At 40.1% G+C, this 24,512-nt stretch overlaps 1 protein-coding gene across 1 annotated transcript in view; it reads left to right on the top strand.

Moving 5' to 3' along the window:
- The first annotated feature begins 19,256 nt into the window (after positions 1-19,256).
- The window catches only part of NBEA (neurobeachin), a 466,212-nt gene continuing 460,956 nt past the window's right edge, over positions 19,257-24,512 (top strand). Inside the window, exon 1 of the mRNA XM_042868525.1 lies at positions 19,257-19,526. Within this exon, the coding sequence (XP_042724459.1) occupies positions 19,257-19,526 (270 nt within the window). The remainder of the gene's footprint in view (positions 19,527-24,512) is intronic.

Below are 24,512 nucleotides of genomic sequence, written 5' to 3' on the forward strand. Positions count from 1 at the left end.
GATCCCACTTTACACTGAAAGTTTGAATATGTGAAATATTCAAAGCTCCATCTCTTCAAAAAACAATGTGTCCCCACTGTTTTCTGTATCTTACGTATACATAATAAAATTGTGGGAGGCTTATTACAGCTAATGGTCAGTTATTCTAAAATATTGATCTAGGAAGTTGGGCCCAAAGACATGAGCATTTTCAGCTATGCTCCAAACACAAGGTTTAATATAATAATTATGGACTAATACTTGAAGAGTGGTATCTTTTGGATGCGCATGTTGTTTTAACTTATTTCCTTGTTTTTCTACTTTCAGTTTTAGAGAAATTCATCATTAATTTCAGCAAATTTTATTCTAAATCTAATCTCCCGGAGGTTTAATTTCAAGGAAATTAATATTTGTTCTTGGTGAAAGAAGTAACAAAGAACATTAAAAAAAACAACAACAACTATGTCCATAAGTAAATACTTTGAGTATGTTGAGTTTTAAGTAAAAGCATTTCCTAGCCTACTGTCAAAGTTTATCTTATTGGTTCTTTTTTTTTTTCTCTGATACATCTACACTCTGCTAGACATGCTAAAGTAGCTTAATAATTCAGTAAATAAATGTATTCATTAATTATTTAGGATAGTACCAGAGTAAAAGAAAGAAGCCAGTGCTGTATCATAGACCATGAATTTTCTGTTTTTCCAAAAATTATCACGATAGTATTGACAAGGAAATAGAGCAATATATACTACTGCGGTTTACGAAGTGAAGAAGTGAGTAGGGGCTATTATATGCTCCTGGTGCTGCAGTTGCTGCTGACTGAATTTACTTTCTGTTGCTATAAATGTTCTGGTCTTAAAAAATTCCCACTGTAGCATCACTCAGAGAAATGTTAATGACTTTTCAATCTCACTCTTCTTTTGTATGTGAGTGTTCTACCTGTGTTCAAGTCAATGTCTCAGAATATGAATATATTAATAGTCATAAATTGTAAGAGAAGATGATCAATGTTTATTGTTTACACTGCAGACATCTCAAGATTCTTTAACACCTAACTACATTCGTATTATCAGATTATCTTATAGGAAGACTTTTGGACCAGATTCTACAGCAATACAGTGGCATCTCATTGAAATGCTGATTGATATGAATTAAAAATCCAACACTTAACATCAGAGAAGTTGAGTTGAGTCTGTGTATGTGAGTAATGATAAAGGGATGCCTTTCTGTCTTCTTTAGCAGGCTTTATTTGCTTTTCCAAGATGGGTTACAGGAGAAATTTTGATAGGGAAAAAAAAAAATTATCTAGGTTAGAATTAACCCAACATTTGTGTTAGTTCCTTGTATTATCAAGAGTAATTATAGTCTCACTATTAGCAGTAAATAAGACTATTTATGTGACAAGTTACCCAGCACCACCCACTCTGAGTTAAGACTAAGTTGTACAAGTACTTTTACGGCACTTTCATCAACATAAAAAAAAAAAACACATGAATTTTACTCCATATCTGCAGTTTTAATGTAAGAAAGTGGCAGTGATGACATACCAGAAATTCTCAATTCCATAAATAAGTCCCTACGTTTCCTCCTTCTGTACTTTCCTGGATTCATTAAGTATGGTATTCCCATAGCAGGATTCAAAAATAAGATGAGAAATCCATTTTTCATCTAGAATTACTTGTCCCATTGAATAGGAGCACTGTTCATTTTATGATTTGAATATTATTTAAAAAATTACTATCATACTATTAAGAAAGTAGTTTGAATCAATGTGTTATTGCAGGTACTTTATCCAAACAAGGGAAAAACAGCTCCTCCTGGCTATCCTAATATCTGGTGAAAGACAAAAAGCACAATCAGAGTCTACAAAATTTGAAAACAAAAAAAAATGGAGCTAATTTAGCAATAACAGAAACATTGTCAGTAAAACATCATATAGCCACAAGCACAACCTCTGTGGTTCGTGTTTATATTATAATTCTCTTCATAAGTAAAACAAGTATTAGGAAAGACTTATTTGTTGCAATGTGTGTATAAAAAAAAAAAAAAAACCTTAGTAGTCATTTTTGCAAACCATGTTAACATCTTTGTTATCTGATAGGCTGGAGTAGTCAAACTGGAAAAAAAAAATAAGAAAAGAAGAAATTGAATTTATAGCAAAACATAAATTTACAATACTCTTTATGCCAGGAAAAAAAAAAAATCAGTACTTTGATGGCAGCAAATAATTCTTTACATTCAGGAGGAAATGTTTGTATTTAACAAATCTTTATGTTTTTCTTTAAGTCCTTCTCTCAATTGTGTTTTGCCTAGAAAAGTGAATCATCTAAAAGCTATCAGGAATAACTGTGATTCTGAAACATAAGAAATACTTGAAAACATGTTCTTAAATTTATTTTTGATAGCTATGTAGAAAATAATAGAAATCTTTGCGGAAGCACATAATTGCTTACATTGCAGTATCTGGTGGGATGTAGGGTTTCCATTCTCTTCGTGCAGCTATATCCCAAGTATGAGAAATGTAATTCCTTTCTGATAAACTAATGAGGCATGCCAACATTACCAGCTACAATTTGACTCAGTAATAAAGACTAAGAATAGTCAGGACTTTGATTTGTCAAGACCGAACGCGTCTTGAGAACCTTAGTTACAAGAACACAAATAACCATTTTTTTTCTTCTTTGGCAGAATAGAAACTCCTGGTAAGTTGCAAGCAGCATCGTATTTCATGAGATGAGTAAGAAGCCTACTGTAGAATCAGCAGAAAGACTTATCTATGAAACCTTGCATCTAAGGAAAGGGTAATAGAATAGCACAATGGGGTATTAAATTATAGATTGAATTCTGTGTTGTTACAAATTCATATCCAAGGAATGTTTTGAAATAGACAAACTGTCAACAGTCCTATGGTATTTTTCATCATTAAAACATGGCATGTATATTTGTTGCTAGAAACCCACTTAGACTCTCTGAAGTTAACAGCTACTCTAAAACGCCATGGTGGCAATATATTTGTGAATCTAATCCAGGCTTCCCCAGGAAGAAGAAAATCAGCATAAATGTATCCAGGATCCAAAACTTTGTTTTGGTTTGAGTTGGAGGTCTGGGAAAGGAAACAAAAGAAAAGATTGAGTAATTTGGGGGTAAAACAGCTGCAGTGGACAACCTGAGCTGAAGCTGCTGAATACTTTTGTGGAAATTTTTCTAGGAAGAGCCACTATGAGTTCAGGACTTGCTGCATTTTTCCAGAAACTAAGCCACCAGGAAAGCAGGCTGCAAGCAAAAGTGAAGAACAAAACAGGTGCTGAGGATCTTCTAAATCAGGAGCTTTGATCATTTAGGAAACTTCAATAAGTAGATCTAAACAAACAACTTAATGAAAAAGAGTGCTCTGCTGGTTGTTTAAGTATCTATAACATAGGTGTATAAACTGTTTTTGTGCTACAGTGTAAGGATGAGAGAGCTGCAAGCAGAGAACTGGTCCAAAGAATTGAAAGAGAAACATGGCAATTCTTTTTTCTAAAGGGAGATGGAGCATACAGATGATCCAAACCACATTGCTGCAATCGTTTGGTTTACTAGCTGGCAGAGAACAACGCAAAATCTATCACTGGAGCTGGCCAATGAGCCCATTTCTGAGAAGGGACAAGGAAAAAAATAATTAGACAAAGGCGTCTGTCCATCACACAGTTGTGCTGAGAGTGAAAAAGGATAATTAAAAAAATTTCTCTTCTGGAAGGGCAGTGGTCTGAGTGCATAAGCAGAGCAAACTGACAGAAATGTAAAATGTTTATCACAATGTCTTTGGTCATAAGCATGGGATTTATTATTTTTTTTTTAATTTTGTTTTGCTTAAGAATCATTTAGCTGTTTTTTTTCTTTTAAATGCAAGAATGAATGTCCAGTCAATAAAGCAAGCCATTCACAAACTGAGGTAGCTATATTTGGAAAGAAAGGCTTCTACTTCCAAGCTTGCTAAAAATTGATTTCAGGAGGCTGAGAGTAACTCCAAGTGAGCCTACCCAGAATAAAAGCAAGTACAACACTCTGCAATATGTGAACAAAGAGACTATCTACTTTTCCAATGCGTCTTAAAACAAAACAAAAAGACAAAATTCTGGGACAAAAAAAAAAAAGCGGTATGATGTAAGAATGGAAGAGCAATCTTAGATGTAATTTTATTTACTGCTGCAAAAATATAAAGGTACAGGTTAGACAGACAGGTTGTGTTAACAGCTCCTACAGATAGTGCTACGCACAAAGAAAGCTGTCATAGATAGAGAAAACTATGGAGAATCTTCAAAGCTCAAAAAAGACAGAAAAGTCGAAGTAAGATACAATAATAAGATCGTTGGGGCTCTCCTATTAAACACAGAAAGCAACTCAGAAAGAAATTATTTATGTGACCTTTATCCATACTCAGCAATGAAGACAGAAGCTGAAGCAAAGATTGTCTTGCTTCCCTCACACTCACATCAAACTCAAATTACTCGCCAGCTATCTATAAAGAAATTAAAGATGGCATTGATGCGTCAACCTGAAGTTGGAGCTGAAAGTAATTGAACTCTGTGGAGGTTAATAAAAACACAACAGTTATCCAAGAAAATTAGTCAAAGCTTAATAAACCTCTTTTTCTTTTCCTTTTTTTCAAGCACACAGCCCTTTGAGATGTAGTGTATACAAGGCACAGTGAGACTGACAGTTCCAATCAAATGTAATGTTCAAACGTTGCAACTTAGATATTACTTGCTGCATCTGTAAAACCTGTAAAGGAAAATAATTTTATACTATATCACACTATTATCTGCAGAAATACATTAAAGTTATTTCAATGTAAGAAAAACAAAGAGAATTGTAAAAAGTTGTTTTTCTACCTCCAATAAGTCATATTAATGTATTCTTAAGCCACCCTATACGTACTCAAGAAAAATCATTACAAAGCTGTAGAGAGCATGATTCTACAGTCCAGGAATCCCAAAGTTTTTCCAGTGTAATTGTAACTATTCCCTTATGCTTATATATTACGACAGCCTAATTGCTTGATCATCTACTAAATTTCAAATGATACATTAGAATATCTTGCAATAACTTTTACAGCCCTTATGAGACACATTTTGGAAGGCATAGTTTTCCTGGAGATTTACTTTCATTGGGTATCTTGGTAAACAAATGCTATAAATGGACTTTCAAATGCAAAAAAAAACCCTTGTACATTTGTAATGAGTTTGCTGAAAAATATATTTTTTTGTCACGAAAATGATATGTAACTATGAAACTTAGGACAGTCTTGGCACATTTGCAGGAGTGTGTAAATGGCTTCAGTGAAACTTACCCACCTTATCAACCTCCCACTGTCTTATTCCATCTATCTATTCCTAGGAATGCCAAATCTTATGAAAAACATTGAGTAGGGATGTATATTGAAGAATTTTTCAGAATTTCTTCTTCTAATGTTCCTGCTTCATGGAAAAATGAAAATCACTCCAAACTTGTGGGTTTTTTTTTTCCTTCACTTACATGCAGGAATAATTTACACAGACATGCAAAAAAAAAGGGCTTAGTATTCAGGAGGTGAGCGCATTGTGGCCAGCAGCCAAGAAACAATATTAGAAGTAGCCTGGCAGGCAGATAATTTAGTGTGTGGGGGAGGGAAACGTGATTGTGCTGAGCTTCTTATTTAACTAACATCTAGGGAGTGCCACCAATCAGGAAAGATGCAAACTGTATGAGAACAGCAACTCTGCAATCAATGAAGGAGTTCACATGGGAGGGAAAAATGAGGAATCTTGGAAAATCTTTCTGAGGCTGCACAGGACTGTAGGAGTTACTGCAATGATGGTGGTAAATCACAAGGCAGCAGACCCCCAGAAGAAGTTGTGTGACTTCTTAGCACACCAGAAGTCTTGACATAGATGGAACACCTGAGAAAGGATGTGAGTACTGAAGTCTCAGGCTGCACAAAGTACCTACTTCTTCGCTCCAAAACTTAGTTGGCAGTGATGATGTCCTCATACGTACAAGATGTGCTCTGCTCAAACCAATGAGCTACCATGTGAAGTGGCTGAGTGAGGAGGTGAATGGGAAATCTACAAGTTTTCAGTGGAGACCTAGAAATCACAGAATCATAGAGTATCCCAAGTTGGAAGGGACCATAAGGATCAGTGAGTCCAAATCCTGGCTCCACACAGCACCACCAAAAATCAGATCATATGACTGAGAGCGTTGTCCAAATGCTCTTTGAACTCTGGCAGCTTGGGGCCAGGACTCTGGAGAGCCTGTTCCAGTGCCTGACCACCCATGGGTGAAGAACCTTCTAACACTTCCCTGCCCCTCCTCTGACGCAGCTTCATGCCATTCCTTCAGCTCCTGTTGCTGTGTCCAGAGAGCAGAACTCAGCGCTGCCTCTCTGCTCCCTGTGAGGATCCATAGGCTGCCACGAGGCCTCTGCTCAGCCTCTTGTGCTCTGGGCTGAACACATCCACAGTCCTCAGCTGCTCCTCATATGTTTTCCCCTAGACCCTTCACCATCTTTGTAGCTCTCTTCTGTATGCTCTCTAATATTTTTATGTTTTTTATTCTGTGGTGTCCAAAATTGCGCACAGTATTCAAGGTGAGGCTGCATCAGTGCACTGTAGAGCAGGACAGGTCCTTTCCTCACCCCATGGCAGCGCTGAGCCAGATGTACCCCAGGGTACTGTTGCAGTTGCTGTCTGCCAGGGCACACTGCTGTCTCATGTTCAACATGCTATTGACCAAGATCAGTAGATCTTTTTCAGCAAAGCTGTTCTCTAGAGTCTCAAAGAATCATAGAAACATTAAGGTTGGAAAAGACATGTAAGGTCATCCAGCAGAAAAAAAAATCTGCCACCAATATTGCTCTATAAACCATGTCCCTAAATACTAAATCTACCCTTTCCTTAAACAGGGACGGCGACTCCACTCTTTTCCTGCACAACCTGTTCTCATCAATCTATCTGAGAAGAAATTTTTCCTAATATCCAATCTGAATCTCCCTGGACACTAAGCTGTGGGAGTGATCCCACCATGTTTCAGTAATGGCAAATAAATCATATTTTGCCAGCAATGCAGTGGCTCCCAGCTCCTCCTGTTTGTTACCAAATCTCCGTGAATTGAAGTAGATACACTCCAGCTGAGCCACTGGCCTCACTCTCAACCCTGGTATTGTTCCCCTAGGTTCATCACCAGGAAGCCTCGTTTCATCCTCTTTCACCTTCATACCTAGTTTAACACCCTAATTCCCCTATCTATGTGTATAGCCAAGGTTGCTTCTTCCCAAGTGCAGAAGCCGACACTTGTTGAAGTTCACAAACGTAATGACTAGACAGCTCTGAAATTTGTCTAGACCTTTCTGCCAGACCTCTCTACCCTTGACACAGTCAAAAGCTCCTCCCAAATTAGTATCATCAGCAAAATTGCTCAAAACACTTTCTAGTCCTGCATCCAATTCATTCATGAAAATTGTAAAGTAAACTGATCCTAAAATGGAGCCTTGGGGAACCTCACTTGTGACTAGCTACCAATCTGATGTAACTCCATGTACAACAACCCTTCGGGCTCAACACATCAGCCAATGCATTATATAGCCAGAAACCACATTTGAGAGAGTAGTGACTTGAAACACTTGAGACTTCCATCAACAAATAAAGATCTTCCTATTATGTCACTTGTGCAAATGAAGGACCTTTGAAACAGGTGAAGAACAATGTCTATGATCTGTGCATCGTAAAGCTGACATTAAGAGGCACTAAGAGGCTTCAGTGCTCAGAGACTGCATTCTGCATATGGCAGAGATAGTAAGCTGCTGATCAGACTTGCTGTATTTAGGAGGTTTGTTTTCAGGAGCTTGAATCTAAGATGTTGCAGAGAGATTGTCAAATCTGCAATCTGAGGTCTTGCTGAGCTCTCAGAGTATCATCTCTGTCAGCCTTGTGGGCATTAGCACTGTCAAGAGAGACTAGAGAGCTCTGGGAACTCCATGGAAGAGCACAGGAACTCAGACTGACTATAGCAGGAGTGGAAATATGGAGTGCTTCAACATTTGGCTGCACAGCTGGTTTTGTTAGGAGGGTTTTGGCTTTTATGACCATAGCACTATGACGAAGTAAGCCACCTACAGCAAGGTGGCATCTATCAGAAAAAACAGGGCATATTTTTCAAGCTTACCTCATGAGGAGGACTCCAATCTATCAGGGGATAAAGCCCAAAGTCTGAAGAAAAGGTGGAGAAAACCAGGAAAGAGCACCTGAAGTACAGTACAATGGGGCATGCTCACTCTTTCCCTGAGAACATAGCCCAGATACAGATCCAGTGTGATGGGAAACTTCCCAAATCCTCAGCACAAAGAAGCCTTGTGACAGCAGATTCAAGTTCTCATGCTGAGCTATGTACTGGAAGAGTAATATGATGGATGAAAGCAACTCACCCACTAGGGCTAGTGACAAAGATATGGGGAAGACTGAAGTGCTCAATGATGTCTTTGCCTCAGTCTTTAACTGGTCAGGTCTACTCCCATATCTTGGTCCCTCCCAGGCCCCTGTACTACTTACAGAGTCTGAGGGAGCTAAGTGTTAGCTGTCACAAAGGGAGGGTGGGCTGCTATCAACAGGCAAGCTGGACATTTACACTCATTCAGTTCTGCAGAGACAGTTGGCCAGCATAATTGCCAGGACTGCTTGCTACCATCCTTGAAATGTTATGGTGAACCGGCAAAATTTCTGATGACTGAACTAATGTCACCATCATCTGGAGGAAGGCTAAGAAAGAACACTGTAGGAACTATATGCCAGTTAGCCAGGTGCAGAGGAAAATCATGGAGCATGGATATAATTTTCTAGCATGTGAAGGAGAACATGATTTGGAACAGTCAGTGTGGATTTATCAGAACAAGACATAATTGACAAACCCACTTGCCTTCTTTAATGACTTGGCTGATGCTGCCAGATAATGGGAGAATAGTGAATGATGTTTAGTTCAGATTTAGATAAGTTTTTGATATGTCCCATAGTATTTTTGTAGATGGGAGACAAAGTTACTGTGAAGTGCACACAGAGCTGAGTGGATGGCCAGGCTTACAGGGCAGTGATCAGCAGCTCAAAGTCCAACTGCCAGCTGGACACTGGTAGTAATCATCAAGGGTGTCTGCCTGGGTTTTAGTAAAGCATTTGACACTGTTTTGCACAGTATTCTTGCAGAAAAACTGTCTGCTCATGTCTTGGACAGCTGTACAATTCACTGAGGGAAGAACTGGTGGGATGGCTGGGCTCACAGAATCACAGTGAATGAAGTTAACCCAGGTGGAGGCTGGTCACCAGTGCTGCAGGGCTCAGTATTGGGACCTCAAAAGGAAGAGAAACAGGCTGACAGGAGCTGCCAGGGAGCAGCAGAGGCCGTTGCCCTTTGAGGGAGAATGAACTGAGAGACAAGAGAAGTGAAGCTGCAAGGCAGGCAGATGCAAACCTCACTAACAATGCAGAACATAGAGTCATTATGTCTGCGACCAGATGCAGCAAGCAGATCAAACCTCAGTCCAGTGATCACCCAAAATTCAGCAGTAACAAGTCCAGTGCCATGACAGGAAACCAAATCAGAGGATCTGAGCCAGGTTGAGGATCATGAAGGCACAGGACCGGTTGCGGACATAGGTGCTGCGCGACTGGGATGTAGAACAGGCTGGTGCCAGCTACACACTCTCCTTTTCAAAGCAGTTCTCAGGGGAATGAGAGGCTTGCCCTTACTTGTTCTGATTCACAACTGCTCCTAGAATAAATGAGCTGACCTTGGACTGAGACAGCCAACCTCCCTAACTCAGACAGACCAATCACAAGAAGGGGGTTACTCCTCAGGAGCCTGGCAGCACCTCATGAAATTAAACAAAAGCAAATGCAGAATCCTGCATCTAGGTTAGAATATTACTGTGGCATGGGTGACTATTTACAAAGCAGATCTGTAAGAAAAAAAAGAGTTACTTAAGTGGCAAGAAGATAAGCATGAATAAGTGTTGCTCCTTTGCAACAAATGCAAGTTTAAATAACAATTAGGTTTCGTTAGTGAAATTATAACAACTGCTCAGTTGAAATAAACTGTTAGCATAAACAGGATGCCCCTTGTGAGGAAATATTTTGAGAATTATGTCAGAACTGGGGCTCCAGTGTGAAAAAAAGGCATAGGCAATGAATCTAGAAGAGGCCGTGAAGAATGTTAGAGAACCAGTCGATTCATTGAGAATCTATGAATGAATGAACTTAAAGAAGCTAAGTTCAGTATTGGATATAACTTTGAAGCTGAGTCTACTTAGAGGTTTGCAGTGCTGCAGATTGAAGAGCTGGAGAGGGAAGAATCAGATTAGGTCACCTTCCAACGGTCCTCCCAGCCAAAATACTCTGTTATGCACCTCAGTGTTGACTCAGCTTTTAGGAGTGCCTTAGAATATATTTGAAAGCAAGATTTGGAAATATGGTCTGTATATTACTAATTATAGTACTACAACTAATGTTTATAATGAAGAATAGGTATCAGTGGCTCACTGTTCATATGGAAAACTGCCATGTGTGCTTCCACAGGGGTGACGAAGGCTTGATACTGTGCAATAAAGTCATTAATGATCTGGATGATGGAATAGAGTGTGTGCTTATTAAATCTGCAAACAACAGTGCGCTGGAAGCGACTATATACCTTAGAGGACAAGATTAGAATTCAGAATGGTCCTCACAAACTGTAAGAATGGTCCGAGGAAAACAGGATTTTACTGAACAGGCAGAAGTGTTAGGCATTACTTTTAGAAGGCATACTAAATCGCACAAATGCAGGATGTGGCTCATCCAGCTTATTTGTACTTCTGCAGAACAGGATCCAGGTGCAAGAGAGGGTCACAATCTGAATAAGAGTCAACAATGTCATGTAGAAGCAATAAAAGCAAATAACCCTGGCATTTTTTCCTTAAAAGGTGTAGTCTTCAAGACGTGAAGTAATCTTTTCACTCTGCATGGCACAGTACATTTGCAACTCCAGTAGTAAATCCAGTTTTAAAAACTACTTCAGGAAAGATGTAAAACAATTAATTCAAGATTATGACCTTATACGTAAACCCTATTGGAATTCTGATGAAAGAGTAATTTTGACTTACTTTCCTTGGGCAACATCCAGGAGTACATCCTCTTCTCTACTGTGCACCACAACACTTCTACTATAGACATAGATCGAAATGATTAAGCCAAAATCAATGAAATATCATAAAGGGTAATCCTAAAGCAAGGAAAAATAAATAATACTTGGAACCTGAGGAATAAATGTACCACAGTTCTTTCACAGATTGATTTTATTTATTTATTTATTTATCACCAGTAATGTCAGAAGAGAAAAGAACTATTATGAGTAACAAATTCTTTTCATTTTAGTGCATGAAAACAAACTAAATAAATCCTCTTGTACAAATCCTTCACTTCCTTTCATTCATGAAACTGCTCTGAAGTTACTTGCTCTGCATGACTGCAATATGGAATATGTTTACTAGGTGGGTGTTTTTTTAACTGTCTATAATGTACTTGAGAGAGTAGTTTAATATTTATTTTATGAAGATAATACCAAATAACACTTATATGTACTGTAGTTTCCTGATGATTTCAATGATAGTTTGATATACTGCCAAGCGTTCACAGATGAAAAAATTAGGCCTTCAGACATATATGCATTTTTGCCATAAACTAGCCTATCAATTTTAAATCTTTGACATTATCTGTTTCACCTTTTTGTCCACAGTTACTGGCTGCAGAGAAGGACCTGGGTGTTCTAGTGGACAACAGGATGGCCGTGAGCCAGCAGTGTGCCCTTGTGGCTGAGAAGGCCAGTAGTATCCTGGAGTGCATTAAAGAGTGCGGACAGCAGGTGTGGGAAAAGTGATCCTCTCCCTCTACTCTGCCCTGATGAGGCCACATCTGGAGTACTGTGTCCAGTTCTGAGCTCCTCAGTTAAATGAAGACAAGGAAATACTGGAGAGAGGAGAGAGACCAGTGCAGGGCCACAAAGACAGTTAGTGGCCTGAAGCATCTTCCACACAAGGAAAAGCTGAGAGACCTGAGGCTGTTCAGACTGGAGAAGACTGAGAGGAGAACTTATCAACAGTTTTAAACATCTAATGAGCAAGTGTCAAGAGGATGGGGCCAGGCTCTTTTCAGTGCTGCCAGATGGCAGACAAGGGGCAATGAGCACAAGGTAGAACACAGGAAATTCCACAAAAACATGAGGAAGCATGTCTTAACTTTGAGAATGAAAGAACACTTGAACAAGGGACTGAGAATGGTGGTAAAGTGTTCTTTTCTGGAGATATTCTGAGTCTTCCTGGCTGCTTTTCTGTGTAATCTACTCAGAGGAACCTATTTTAGCAGAGAGTTGGACTAGATGACCTTTGGAGATCCCTTCCAACAGCTGTGATTCTGTGACTGTGATTAGTTTGCCATATTGATGCATGAAATGTTTCCACCAAAAGATAATTTCCATCCTAAGCCATTGTCTGGAATCATAGGATCATTTAGTCACAGAACATCCTGTGGTGGAAGGGATCCACAAGAATCAAGTCCAACTGTTTGGAAACACATTAAAACAAAAATGTCTGCAGCAGCAGCATCTTCGCTGACATGCATGAAACTTAAAATGCAAGGGCTGCTCTGAAAGTAATGCCTTCTATTATATGATGTTGGCCCATGATGTCAGAGGCGGATGTTGGTGGTATGGCAGTAGAGGCTGAACCTTCCCATCAATATTCTGTTACATTTTGTTGACATGTGAGAGATGGCAGCAGCGAGGCAGTCTGACAAAAGGATTTCTGACATGGAAGTGCATACGAAGCAAAGGTGAGTCTCTGAATTCCTCCATGCGGAAAAAATAGAATGCACTGACATTCACTGATCCTTGCTGAATGTTTATGAAGACCAAACAGTGGACGTGAGCACAGTGAGGCTGTGGGTGGTGCATTTCAGCAACAATTCCATCATATCAGCTGCAAAACATTGGGTCACTTCCGCTGGTGCAGATTTTTAGAAGAGCAGTATTCAGGCTCTTTTTCATTGCTGGTGAAAATGCATACCTAAGGGTGATGACTATACTAAAAAGCAGTGTTTTGTAGCTGAGAATATACTTTATTAAGTAATGTTATTGTGTTCTTTATATCTGTTGTAGTTTCCATGGAAGTAGATACGTGGCATTACTTTTGGGGTAATCTGGGTAATGTTAGTTTGTTGTAACATTTTAGGATACCTGAATTCCTTTTTTTTTTATGAACTACATGACTCTAGCTTATTCATTCTGTTGGAAATTTCTAAGAAAAATTATTACATGCTAAATTCAGCACAAGGAAATCTAGCTGTAAAAAGTGTCTTGGACTAACAGTGGCAGTATGAACCATTTTCCTTGTGAGCTGTTTACACTTTGATGGAATTTTTAAAAGATGAGCATCAGAGGATGATTTTTCAAGTTAGTTGGCATCATGGCACTTGGGAGGCAAAGAGAGTGCCTAGGAGAAGGAGATGGGGAGAGGAGAGACTAGCATGACTTTTCTTAAGGTCCTTTCTGTTGTATAGAAAATAGATCTTTATGGATTCTCATGTTACCAAATAGCGACTGCGCGAGAGGTAATGTTAGTCTGAAGCAGCTACAAAAAAAAGGAGATGAAGTATCAACAGCAACAAAATGAAAAATAAATTATGAAAAGGATCAACAAAGAGGTGACCTCAGTATTAAAAATGACTATTAATTTCAGTATTGAAAAGGTTCTCATGGTTAAGAATGTAAAAATAAATAAAAGGTGAGCATAAAGTGGTAGAATTATTTAAGTAGCTCAGATTTATGGTTTTGAAGTAAGATTTGTGGATGAATCACATAATTAACCCTTTCAAAGAAGACAAGAACTATGTATTACCATAACAAATTGTGCTGTTCAGTTTCTATAATGCTATGAATCCTGTTATTTACATCTATGCATCTTTTATTAGGATTATACCATAATGAAATCAATTAAGCAAAAAATGACAAAATTGATAAATGTTTTCATTTTAAAGAGTTATATTTGAGTAATTCTGATTACTTCAATGACTATTACCTCTCGTTACACAAAAGCTTATGCTGAATGAAATGGTACCAGTAATATTTACAATCATGAGGACAATCGTGGCATTTCTTTCATTTTATTGGTCAGAGCATAAAAAGTGGAGAAACTATTAATTTTAAATCATACAAATTTCATGAAGATATATATATATTTTTTTTTTCACCAACTTCAACTGAATTTTTTGATAACTTGCAGCAATAAAAATCAAAGCAACTTAGTGAAATGGTAACTGGCTTTTTGTGCTTCATAGTGATTGAAATGCTTATAATCTGTTTCGGAAGGCCTGTTACAAAGTTTCTAAAATAGAACCAGTATAACAAAACTTGCCTCTGGAAATAGATACAAGATTTTTTTTTTTTTTTATTTTTCTTTTTTTTTTTTTTTTTTTTTTTTTCTCTTTCAGGACTGAAGAAAACGTCTTGTTGAAAAAAATAAACAGGAATAATTAATAATAAGACAAGCAAGAAAAGCCTAACTTCAATTTGTTTTTGTTTTTATTTTTACTTCTGCTTTAATGTGCCCTGTCATGTGGAAGTTTAACAACAGCAAAGGGAAATATTTGGTGCAATACACATGCAGAGCACTGTAAGTTCAGATGCTAAGATGGTCTTTCAATTTTTATTTCCTAGTTTTTACTTTAAAAGTTGTAAGAAATCCTGGTTTTTGAGAGCAAGGGGCTAATAGCACTTCCTGAGCCTGGCACAGGAACAAATCACATTATCTGTCCTCATGAGAACAGTCTAATTAAGCACAACAGGAGTCCTCATGTGGACATGGTAAAGCAAGCAGTATTTTGATGCCAGTGCAGCAGATAAATGAAAATTCTTTAACTTCTCCCAATCTGGCTTGGTCCTGATCTACATTGCCCAAATGTCTACATTTTGTTGATGTTCAAGATTTAGTGTTAATCAAACACATTACAGTACAAAACAGGTAGTTATGTTGTTTGTATCCAAGAGTCTGCCTTCAAAAGCTCATTTCTCCAAGCTTTTTCCATTGAATAGCTACATAAGCTTTTTATCCCCCCATCTATTGCTACAAATTATTAAAAATTCAAATGAAAATGGATGTAAAGCTTTAAGCACTCAGTTGTTAGCTTTATTTTCTCATATGTTTGTTTGTTGCAAACATAGGAAATAGATACATGTGTTTTTGTTTCCTCAAATTATACTCTAGTCTACCTCTAGCATTCAGGGAGTATATGCTAAGAAAATTTAAAGAATATCATGAAATAACCCTTCTATCATCTATTACAGGTGGTGCAACAGTACTGCTGGGACCAAAGGCATTGTCTTCTCTCATTTCAAGTGTTGTGAAAGGTACAGAAAGGGATGAGATCATATGTTTGCATCAGTTTTGCCTTAGTGAGCAATCCTTCCACACATGCTGCCTCCTGCCACACCTCTCTGGACCTGTTTTCAATGTCTGATCTTGCAAGCTGAAATGAAAATGTTATAATTATGCAAATATTGGGATCTGCTAATGCAGAACACCCCGCTGGGCTCGGAACCTACCAGCCACCTCAGAAGTGGAACTGTCACTGACAAATAGACATTGTCTTCGTGGGGAATATGTCAGTATCAAAGAAAAGAGACAAATACCATATTTAAAGGAAATAATAATTTTCTGTAGCCTTTCTAGTGTATGTACTCTTATCTTAATTTTTCAGTCTGATGAGGTATTAGAATTAGAAGGAAATGGCTGTGAGACCTGGTGCTATTCAGCCTGGATAAGACACTGAAAATAAACAGCAAAGCTACTACAGGGCTAAGATTACTGTTACAGATTTGTTGTTCTTTCAGATTGCCAGTGCTACAATAATGTTCACAAGAGCTGATGAATAGCTCACCTCAATGAAAGTTTGCTTACCATAAACTAACACTGTTGATTAGAGAAGACAGCTACCTCTAAATGGTGTATTAGCTTAGAAAAATAAAGACAACATGATTTTGTAAAAAAAAAAAAAAAGAAAAAAAAAAGAAAAATTATAAAAGCAAATAGAAGTTTAAGAACTAAAAGAATTCCCTCCTACTAAACATAATGTTGGAAATTCAGCTTCCTTTAGCACACATTCCTTTCTGGTACTACACATGGCATATTATGTGATTTTAGCAGAGGAAACAAGTCAGTCAGTTCTATTTTAGTCCAAGTACTGAAGTGGAAATTATATAATGAAGGATTTTGTGAATACAACTTCTAAACAAACTCATGATTGCAACTCTATCAGAAATTCACTGTGGAGGAATGCAATGATAGTTGTATATAGAAAAGTTGTAATAATGAATTACCCTAGCATTAAGGAACATGTGTAAATCATGGAATCTTCCAGGAATAGCATGAGGTATAAAATGGATAAAATAGATATCAAGCCATATTTTGTTATCCCAATTTCCTAGAGAAAGGAAGCTATTTTTGGTTGTGCTATTGGCCCATCTATTCTATCACAAAGACAAGCAAAAGGACCCTGAACAAAATTAAAGCAAATTCAACAGAGTAACAAATTTATTCACAATTTGTACAAGTTGATAAGTAGACAGTGATCCACATTTATATACCTATCAGTAGAAAAGCAGTTATAACTTCATTGCATACCCATTTACCAGCAGCTTGATCAGTTATATCAAGAAAATTTGTCAGTGTATCAGCCAACAAGAAGCTTGCAACTGAACATGCTATTTGTGGAAATATACTCTGCAAAACAGACCTAGATATGGGAAAAACAAATGGGAGAACTGTTGGGTTTTGTCCAAAGCAAAATTTACTGTATGTCACATAGTTCTATGTTTAAGTTCTATTATTATTATTTTTTTAAATAGAAGACATGCACTCATTGTGGCCTTGCAGTACTTGAAGGGAGCATATAAACAGGAAGGGGGAAAGACTGTTCATGAGGGTGGATAGTGACAGGACAAGGGGGAATGGTTTTAAACTGAGACAGGGGAGGTTTAGGTTAGATATCAGGAGGAAGTTTTTCACACAGAGGGTGGTGACGCACTGGAACAGGTTGCCCAAGGAGGCTGTGGATGCCCCATCCCTGGAGGCATTCAAGGCCAGGCTGGATGTGGCTCTGGGCAGCCTGGTCTGGTCAACCAGACCCTGCACATAGCAGAGGGGTTGAAACTCGATGATTACTGTGGTCCTTTTCAACCCAGGCCATTCTATGATTCTATGATTCTAAATGACTCTATTCTGAAATTTTCCAAAATATTTGCATGCATACTTACATAACCTAAGTTTACACTTCTGCTGTTTAAACTAAGATGACTGGCTCAGTATTTAGGCAATTAGTTCCATATGTATTCAACTTCACTAGTTCTGTTATGGGGCTGGTGGAAAGGAAACCTTTGGCTCCTCCAGGAGCATGTGAGAAATTAGAGCATACCTTCACAAAGGTTGGTTGCTAGGGGATGGCAGCCAATTGCAAAAGAATTTCAAGAAAAACTTGGTGCTTTATCTCCCATAACAAATCTTCTGGGTTTTCTCTCCATCTTTCTGTAGCTTTCTGAAATCATATTGTTTCCAAAACTCCCAGGTAACCACTATTTTAGTCATGTCTGTGTACCTGGTCTATGTGCACCGTCAAACACCTACAGAGCTTGCAAAAATATGTATGTAACATACTGCATTTTACAAGTATGTAGAGCTAATGCCTCCAATGGCACAGAGGTGAGGTCTTCTTTGTCCAGAGATGTTGTAGATGCCCCATTCCTGGAGGTGTTCAAGGCCAGGTTGGATGGGGCACTGGGCAGCCTGAGCTGGTGGCTGGCAACCCTGCTTGCAGCAGGGGAGTTGGATCTTTAAGGTTCCAACCTAAGCTGTTCTGCAATTCTATGATTCAGTGATTCTCCTGGTAGAGCTTACAGCAGCTGTTGTAATCCTTGAGGGTGCACCAATCAAGTCCTGCTGATTCACTGTGTTTGTACAGTTTGTTGTCTACAGGAGGACTGACACTCCTGCCAAACTCCCCAACTTTGGTTAGAGACAGAATGAAAGGTATTCTGTGACCTGGGATCAAGATTTGTTGTAAAATTTAACTTTGTGATTACAGTTGCTACAAAGCCAAAACAGAATGTGTTTGTGAATAGGGATGGATCATCTCCAGCACATGTAGAGGAAATATATACAGTTTTATTCAAGCCACTATTTGAATAATTTAAGCCTTTTCAAAAGATATCAAAAGTGCTTCTCTTTCTCTGATGTAATACCACAAAGGATTGAAAAAATGCTCGTTGGCATCACTGAAACTAAGGGACTCGATAAAACCACTACTGATTGGAGGTCTCCACGTGTAACAGCACAACTGAGAACCAGAAGTAAGAAGAATGAGTAAGAACAAGAAGAAATAACACGAGAAACAATAGAAGCTTTGCACTCATACGCTCTTACCACACAGCAGCTTGGAATTACTGAGAGAAAGGCACGGCAGCCACTACTGAGGCTGCAAAACACTCGAGGTGCCCAGCAGGCCGGCTGCCCCAGAATCCCGGGACGGCCGCCCACCGCCACAGCCCTGCGATCATCCCTCCCGCCAGGGGGCGCCCCGGAGCGGCGGGGTCGGGTCCGAGTCTTGGGTCGGGGGCGGCCCCGCGTGATGGCGGGCGAGCGGGCGTCTCCCTGCCGCTTCGGGCGGCGTTGCGTAATCCCTTCAGGGCGGAGGGCGTCGGCACACGGCTGCCGACCCGCTCCTCGGCGCGGCTCCGCGCACCTGCTCACCTGTCCCCGGCCGGCTGCGGGGGCCCTGCCCGGCCACTCCCCTCAGCGGGCTCGGCGCAGGCGCTCTAGCCGCTACCGCAGGCAGGGGGCGGCAACATGGCGGAGTGAGCGGCGGCGGTTCGGCTCCACAACAACAGCGGCGGCAGCGATCGCTCCCGCCTCCGCCGGCTCTACGCGCCGCTCGCCTCTGCCGGGCCGCGCTCGGCGGCTCCCGCTCTTCCCGGCCCGCGGCGGAGAGGCGGCTCTGGCCGGCGGGCTGCGGCTATAACGGGGCATCGGCGCCCATAATAATCCCTCATTATAGCGGAGCGGGGGAGCGGCTCCTGGGACGGTGCCCGCGCCTCGGGCCGGCTCCCTGCGGCCCCGCCGGCTGCGGCTGCGGCGGATGCTCGGCTCGGCCCGGCCGGGCGGGGAGGCGGCAGGTGCCGGTAACGGCGGGGGGTAGATGGCGAGCGAGAAGTCGGCGGCGGGGCCGGAGCCGCAGCCCGCGGGACTCATCTCCGTCGGGGCCGGCGGCGGAGGCGGCGGCGGAGGCGGCGTCGTGGCGATGGGGGAGCCGAGGGCGTCGGGCGCTGGCTCCGTGGTGCTCCCCGCGGGGATGATTAACCCGTCGGTGCCGATCCGCAACATCCGGATGAAATTCGCCGTCCTCATCGGACTCATCCAGGTCGGCGAGGTCAGCAACCGGGACATCGTGGAGACGGTGCTGAACCTGGTAAGCGGCCGCCTCCCCGCCCCGCTGCCGGCTCCGGACGCCGGCCGTCCCGCCGCCTGCCCCGCGCAGCCTGAAACGCCTTCGCGAGCTCCGCGCTCGCGGCCCCTGTGCGCGCGCGGCCCTTCTCCAGCCCCGGGCAGGGCGCCCTTCCTGCCTGGCTCCTCTCGCACCTCTCCTTCCTCTGCATGGGCAGAGACCCCCGGCGCTGCCCAACTCTCGGCAGGACCCCGCGCCTCTGGCAGGGCCCCCGTCCCCTTCCCACCGCCTCCTCTCCCGCGGGAGAGCGTGCCCTTCCTAACGGATAAAAATAAGGCGATCGAGTCGTTAGCAACTTCAGGTTCTGGGTGCTGCCGTGTAACCCGGTGACTTCCTCCTTGGAAGAAGAGTGGTGTGAATGTAGCGTCTGTTTCTAATTGAAAAAGGTTAAGCGAGCAGCCCAAGCTGCTGTCTTTTCTTAGTGGCTGACACATGTGAAGGGTTTAACCCTGTGAGCTCGGAGCTAGGCGAGTGTTTTGTGCAGAGGAAGAGGAGGAGGGAGATTTTCGTGTGGGTTTTGCACGCTTTTATATGTGTAATAAAGAGTTAGTTGTGTTGCGGTGTTGTATTGGGTTGCTCGTGTCTTAATAATCTGTCACGCTTTCCCAAACGCTTAATTACCTACCTGCAAATTAAGCGTTGTTGCTAAATTTGTGTAATGTCTGTGTGGTGCAAAATGTTATTGTATGTTGATAGGTAGCTGGAAAGGAGAACATTGGTGAAATGTAGCTCCGTAGCCATCTGCTCACTTCATGGAGTGAAAGAGTTACTGCAGGACTGTATGACTTAATGTTTTTGCGCTACCTACACCAAAGCCTGAGGAACCTACAGAAGCCAAACGAGTGGATCTAAAAATGAATCACTTTCAATTATGTGCAATTTGGTGCTGCTCCTGAATGCAGGATTTGCTGCAGCAAAGCTTTTGAAGCAGTTCAGTCAATGAAATATCCTCTGCTTTTGCGTGTAAAATAGGATAGAAAAATGACTGCTCAGAACTGAATGGCAATTAATAGGAACTGCCTTTGTTTCAAATGAGTTGAATGCTTGTAACCTATCCTCATTTTGCAGAAAGTCGTGTAAAGAATATCTTTTGTTTCCAGTACTTTAAAAGGATGTATTCCTCCGTTTGTGTGATAGCTATTTGCATTTGACCTAGCACAGATTGAATGGGAAAAGCTGCAGCATGCAGAGAAAGGCATGATTTGGTCACATTGTTTTAATATTTATGGCTTAAATGAATGCACAGGGTTAAAACTCTTGGTAGTTTTGTGAATTTGTCAAAATGGTAATCTCATATTTCTCATTTGTCTCTACAAACAGTTTGACACTCAACTGAAATATCATTTTAAATACATATTTTTGTATAACTGTAGTACAAGTCATCATAACTTTATTGGGTTTTACCCATTCCTTTAAAAGTAGCACCCAAAATAAGGGAATGACATTAACTTATTTCATTAAGTACCTTTGTGTACATCATGACGGATACTGATCTTTAATCTTTTCACAACAACCTTTATTCTTACATTCTACTTAAACATATTTAAGCTTTCTTTGATTCTGACTATCATTACGTCAGCAGCTAGACTAACATTGGCTTACTTTTAGGAGGGTTTAGAATGCATTATGATATTTATTTGGGCGAAGTACAGTGTGAGTTACAGTGCTTGACTATAAGATCTACTTATTTAGTTGCTAATGCCAAAATCTACATTTACATTTAAAAATAAACGAGTGTTTCACAGTTCTGTCAGCATCAGAAGAAGTATACAAATATGAAACTGCTTGGGAGTCTGCTGCAGTAGCGATGCATTCTGGATCAGTCATTACTTAACAGATGGACTCTTATATACAACACTCAGTATTCCCACAGAAGAAAGAGAGAGGTTACATTATCTGCTAATCTTTTTCTTCTCAGTGCAGCAAATGTCTCAAATTTATGCTTGTATATTTGAAAATTTACTCACATGTAAAACAAACATTGTAGACATGGCTGATACAAGGTAAAGTTGATGGCCTATCCCTAAACTTCTGAATGTTACGTGACTACATATTAAGGATTTTAATAGTTTTTTTTTTTCTTGGTCTTTACTATGCTATTTCTGAATGACTTTTGATGCACATTTGATCACGAGTGGACAACGTTGAGAGGGGATCTCAATATCAGTTTGTGTAGTCCTTGAAATAAATGACTACACTGTTGGGCATCTGTAAGCCATTTAGTAATAGCTTTTTAGTTTTTTAATTCTATATTAGAGTATTAGAATTCTGTTATTAACAGGTAGAATCAGAAGTTAGTTTGAGATACTTCTTTGTTTTAGTTTATCTGAGATTTCTGCTGCCTTTTATGTAAAACTTGATAAAGTCTGTTCTTTCTGCACTGTTTTGTCTGAGTCTAATCTATGGTTTGGCTTGCCCCTGCCTGGGACTTTCCTGTTAAATGTTCTTCCTGAGGTCTCTCTTAGGGAGTTGTTACCATCTGATCTGATGATCCCACACAGTGATCTGTTATTGCATTTCGTAGTTATTTCACGTTACATTCTGATGTTGACAGCCGTAGTAATTTACTGTGTCTGTGAGGTGATAACATGCTTTTAGCCAGTGTTGAAAAATCTTTTTCCATGCATAATATGTTGTTGGAGTTTCAACTTTGCCACGTTTGAACAGTTGACTTTCTATCTGGACAGTGTTGTGTTCTTGTGTGTACCTACACTCTTGACAGGATTAGTTGCTATTCTTGATTCTTTCTATTTTCATAGTGACGCTTCTATTCCTCCATAACAGCTTTGTACTCTGAGTTAAATTATACTGGCGAGTTTATTTAATGGAACATCAGTCAGTAGAGTTGCTGGTATTGCTTGTATTATTCCTTGTGGTTTGCTGATACAGTAGAAGGCATAATGGAGGGAGGATTCAACCCGTGAACTAGTTGAAGTTAACTCCTTAAATTGCTAAAGCGTTAACTAGGAGGTCAGTCAGGAGTTAGCTTGAACTCCTTAGACCATCTACAAATATTAATCGCATGAAGGTCAGAAGATGATAAGTCTTCTTAGATAAGTCAGTGTATGAACTGAAGACTTCTCTGCCATCATTTTCTAGTATATTGTCTTGCTACATTGCTGGTGGGAAGCTATCGTGCCTCTTGTGTTTCTCTGTTACCGGGAGATTTTTGGTATTCTTTGTTTTATGGATTTCTGTGAATTCCCAGGTTCAGTACATTCTCTCTGAGATGTGTTGATCTTTGTGTACTACAGAGTACAGAACTGAAAAATGCTTTCTTTGTGAACTGTGTAATCCTTTAATTGTTCTTGTTGCTTTCTCTTTGGGGGGTATTTTGACACCAGCTCATGCAACTATTGATGAGGAAGCCTTTCCCCTTTAGACAGCTCTATTAGTTTTCTTAGGAAACTGTCAAGGATGTTGTTATTACTATGATGGATGTGCCCATTGTTGTTCTCCACATTTCCTTGGCTTCTTGATACTCTTTTGTACTTATGGTATTTTAAAATGAAGTTTTGTGCTGTGTACTCCAGCACATATGATGCTAGAGGTGGAGCAGAATCAGTCAGGCTGCCCACCTCTGTTCTTCTACTTCAAGTGTCTTTTTTCCACTTTTTTCCTAGTTAAGATTTTCATGTGGTTTTAGTTAATTGGTCTATAATGCATTTCCAATGGCTCTTCCTTTCATTATTTTTGACTTACTTCCTTAATTCTCTGCTTCTTCGGTATTATAATAGTCTTGGGAATGTTTTTCCTTTATTGTATATTTTTAAGTATCTCTTTTATGTCCAACTTTCTTCCAGTATGACTATGTCAGTTGCATTGTCTTTTAGCTTTGGAAAGCTTTTTTTTGTTGTTGTTGTGATTTGAATTTCACAGGATTTATTTGAGTTCTGCGGTGCTGACTCTATGACAGTAGAAGACATGTAAGTTGAACAGGAAGCCAGCTGATGCTGGAAGTTGTGACTGGTGCTGACACGCTGCTCATTTTGCCTGTGCACCTTGAACAGATGATAACGTAGGTTTGAACAGTTTTCAGATTGGTGCAGATGTAACTGACCGATGTTCTCTTTATGCAATCTGGACAACTTTGTTTCTTTACATATGTTTTGTCAGGCTGCAGAGTGCTTATGAGAAAGTAGGTCAAACACCAGGCATAGTTCAAAAAGTCTCTTGCTGTTCTTGTTGACTTCAGCCCACGCTTCTGCCTTCCTCTTCTCATTTTCTTGGCTGTTCCATCCTACTTCAGCATTAGTCACCTATCTGGAGAGGTAAGCCATTTTTTTAGAGCTTTATCACACTTCATGCTTGCAAGAATGGCGTTTGCAGCTTCAGAACAATTTGTTTGGATCATGTGAAAGATGGCTCTGGCCCTAAAGCCTTGCTGTAGTAGTGGTCATCAGGAAAAATGTGAGATGTAAGATCCTTTTTCTTTCTTTCTTCTTTTTCTTTCCTTTCATTCTTTCCTTTTTTTCTTTTTTTCTGTTTTTAAACATTGTTTGGGGGGTATCTTGAGCTAAAGCCGAGTTTTGATATCTGAGTTCTTTGAATCTACTTAAAGTCTCCTGTGGTAGAGTTCTGCTATTGTGTGGAGAGAAGAATTGCTTTTGTGCTCTGAGAAAGAGTGAGCTTTAGCCTCAATCGTGTGGCCTCTGTTTGTCCTGTAGAACTAGCTTTGCAGGCTTGAGGATCTTATTCAATTTTCTTTGTAGAAGCCTTCCGATTTCCTTATTACAGCTGTCTGGTAGTTTACAGTATTATTTTAAGAAAGTATGGGGGAATTTTCAAGGCTTTTTTGTGTTGTTTGTTTGCTTTCCCTTAAATTGCATTTGTGTTTTTAGATTTAGGGAATACTAGAACTGAGGTGTCAATTCTTGTACGAGTTGTTATCTGCCCTGTTGGTCCTTTTCCTGCCATTGCTGTCTTCATTCTAAGCTGACTTGAAGTGGC

The sequence above is a fragment of the Lagopus leucura genome, unplaced genomic scaffold (genome assembly GCF_019238085.1).
Source record: "Lagopus leucura isolate 7727_CA_CO unplaced genomic scaffold, USGS_WTPT01 Super-Scaffold_100001, whole genome shotgun sequence".
Taxonomy (NCBI): Eukaryota; Metazoa; Chordata; class Aves; order Galliformes; family Phasianidae; genus Lagopus; species Lagopus leucura.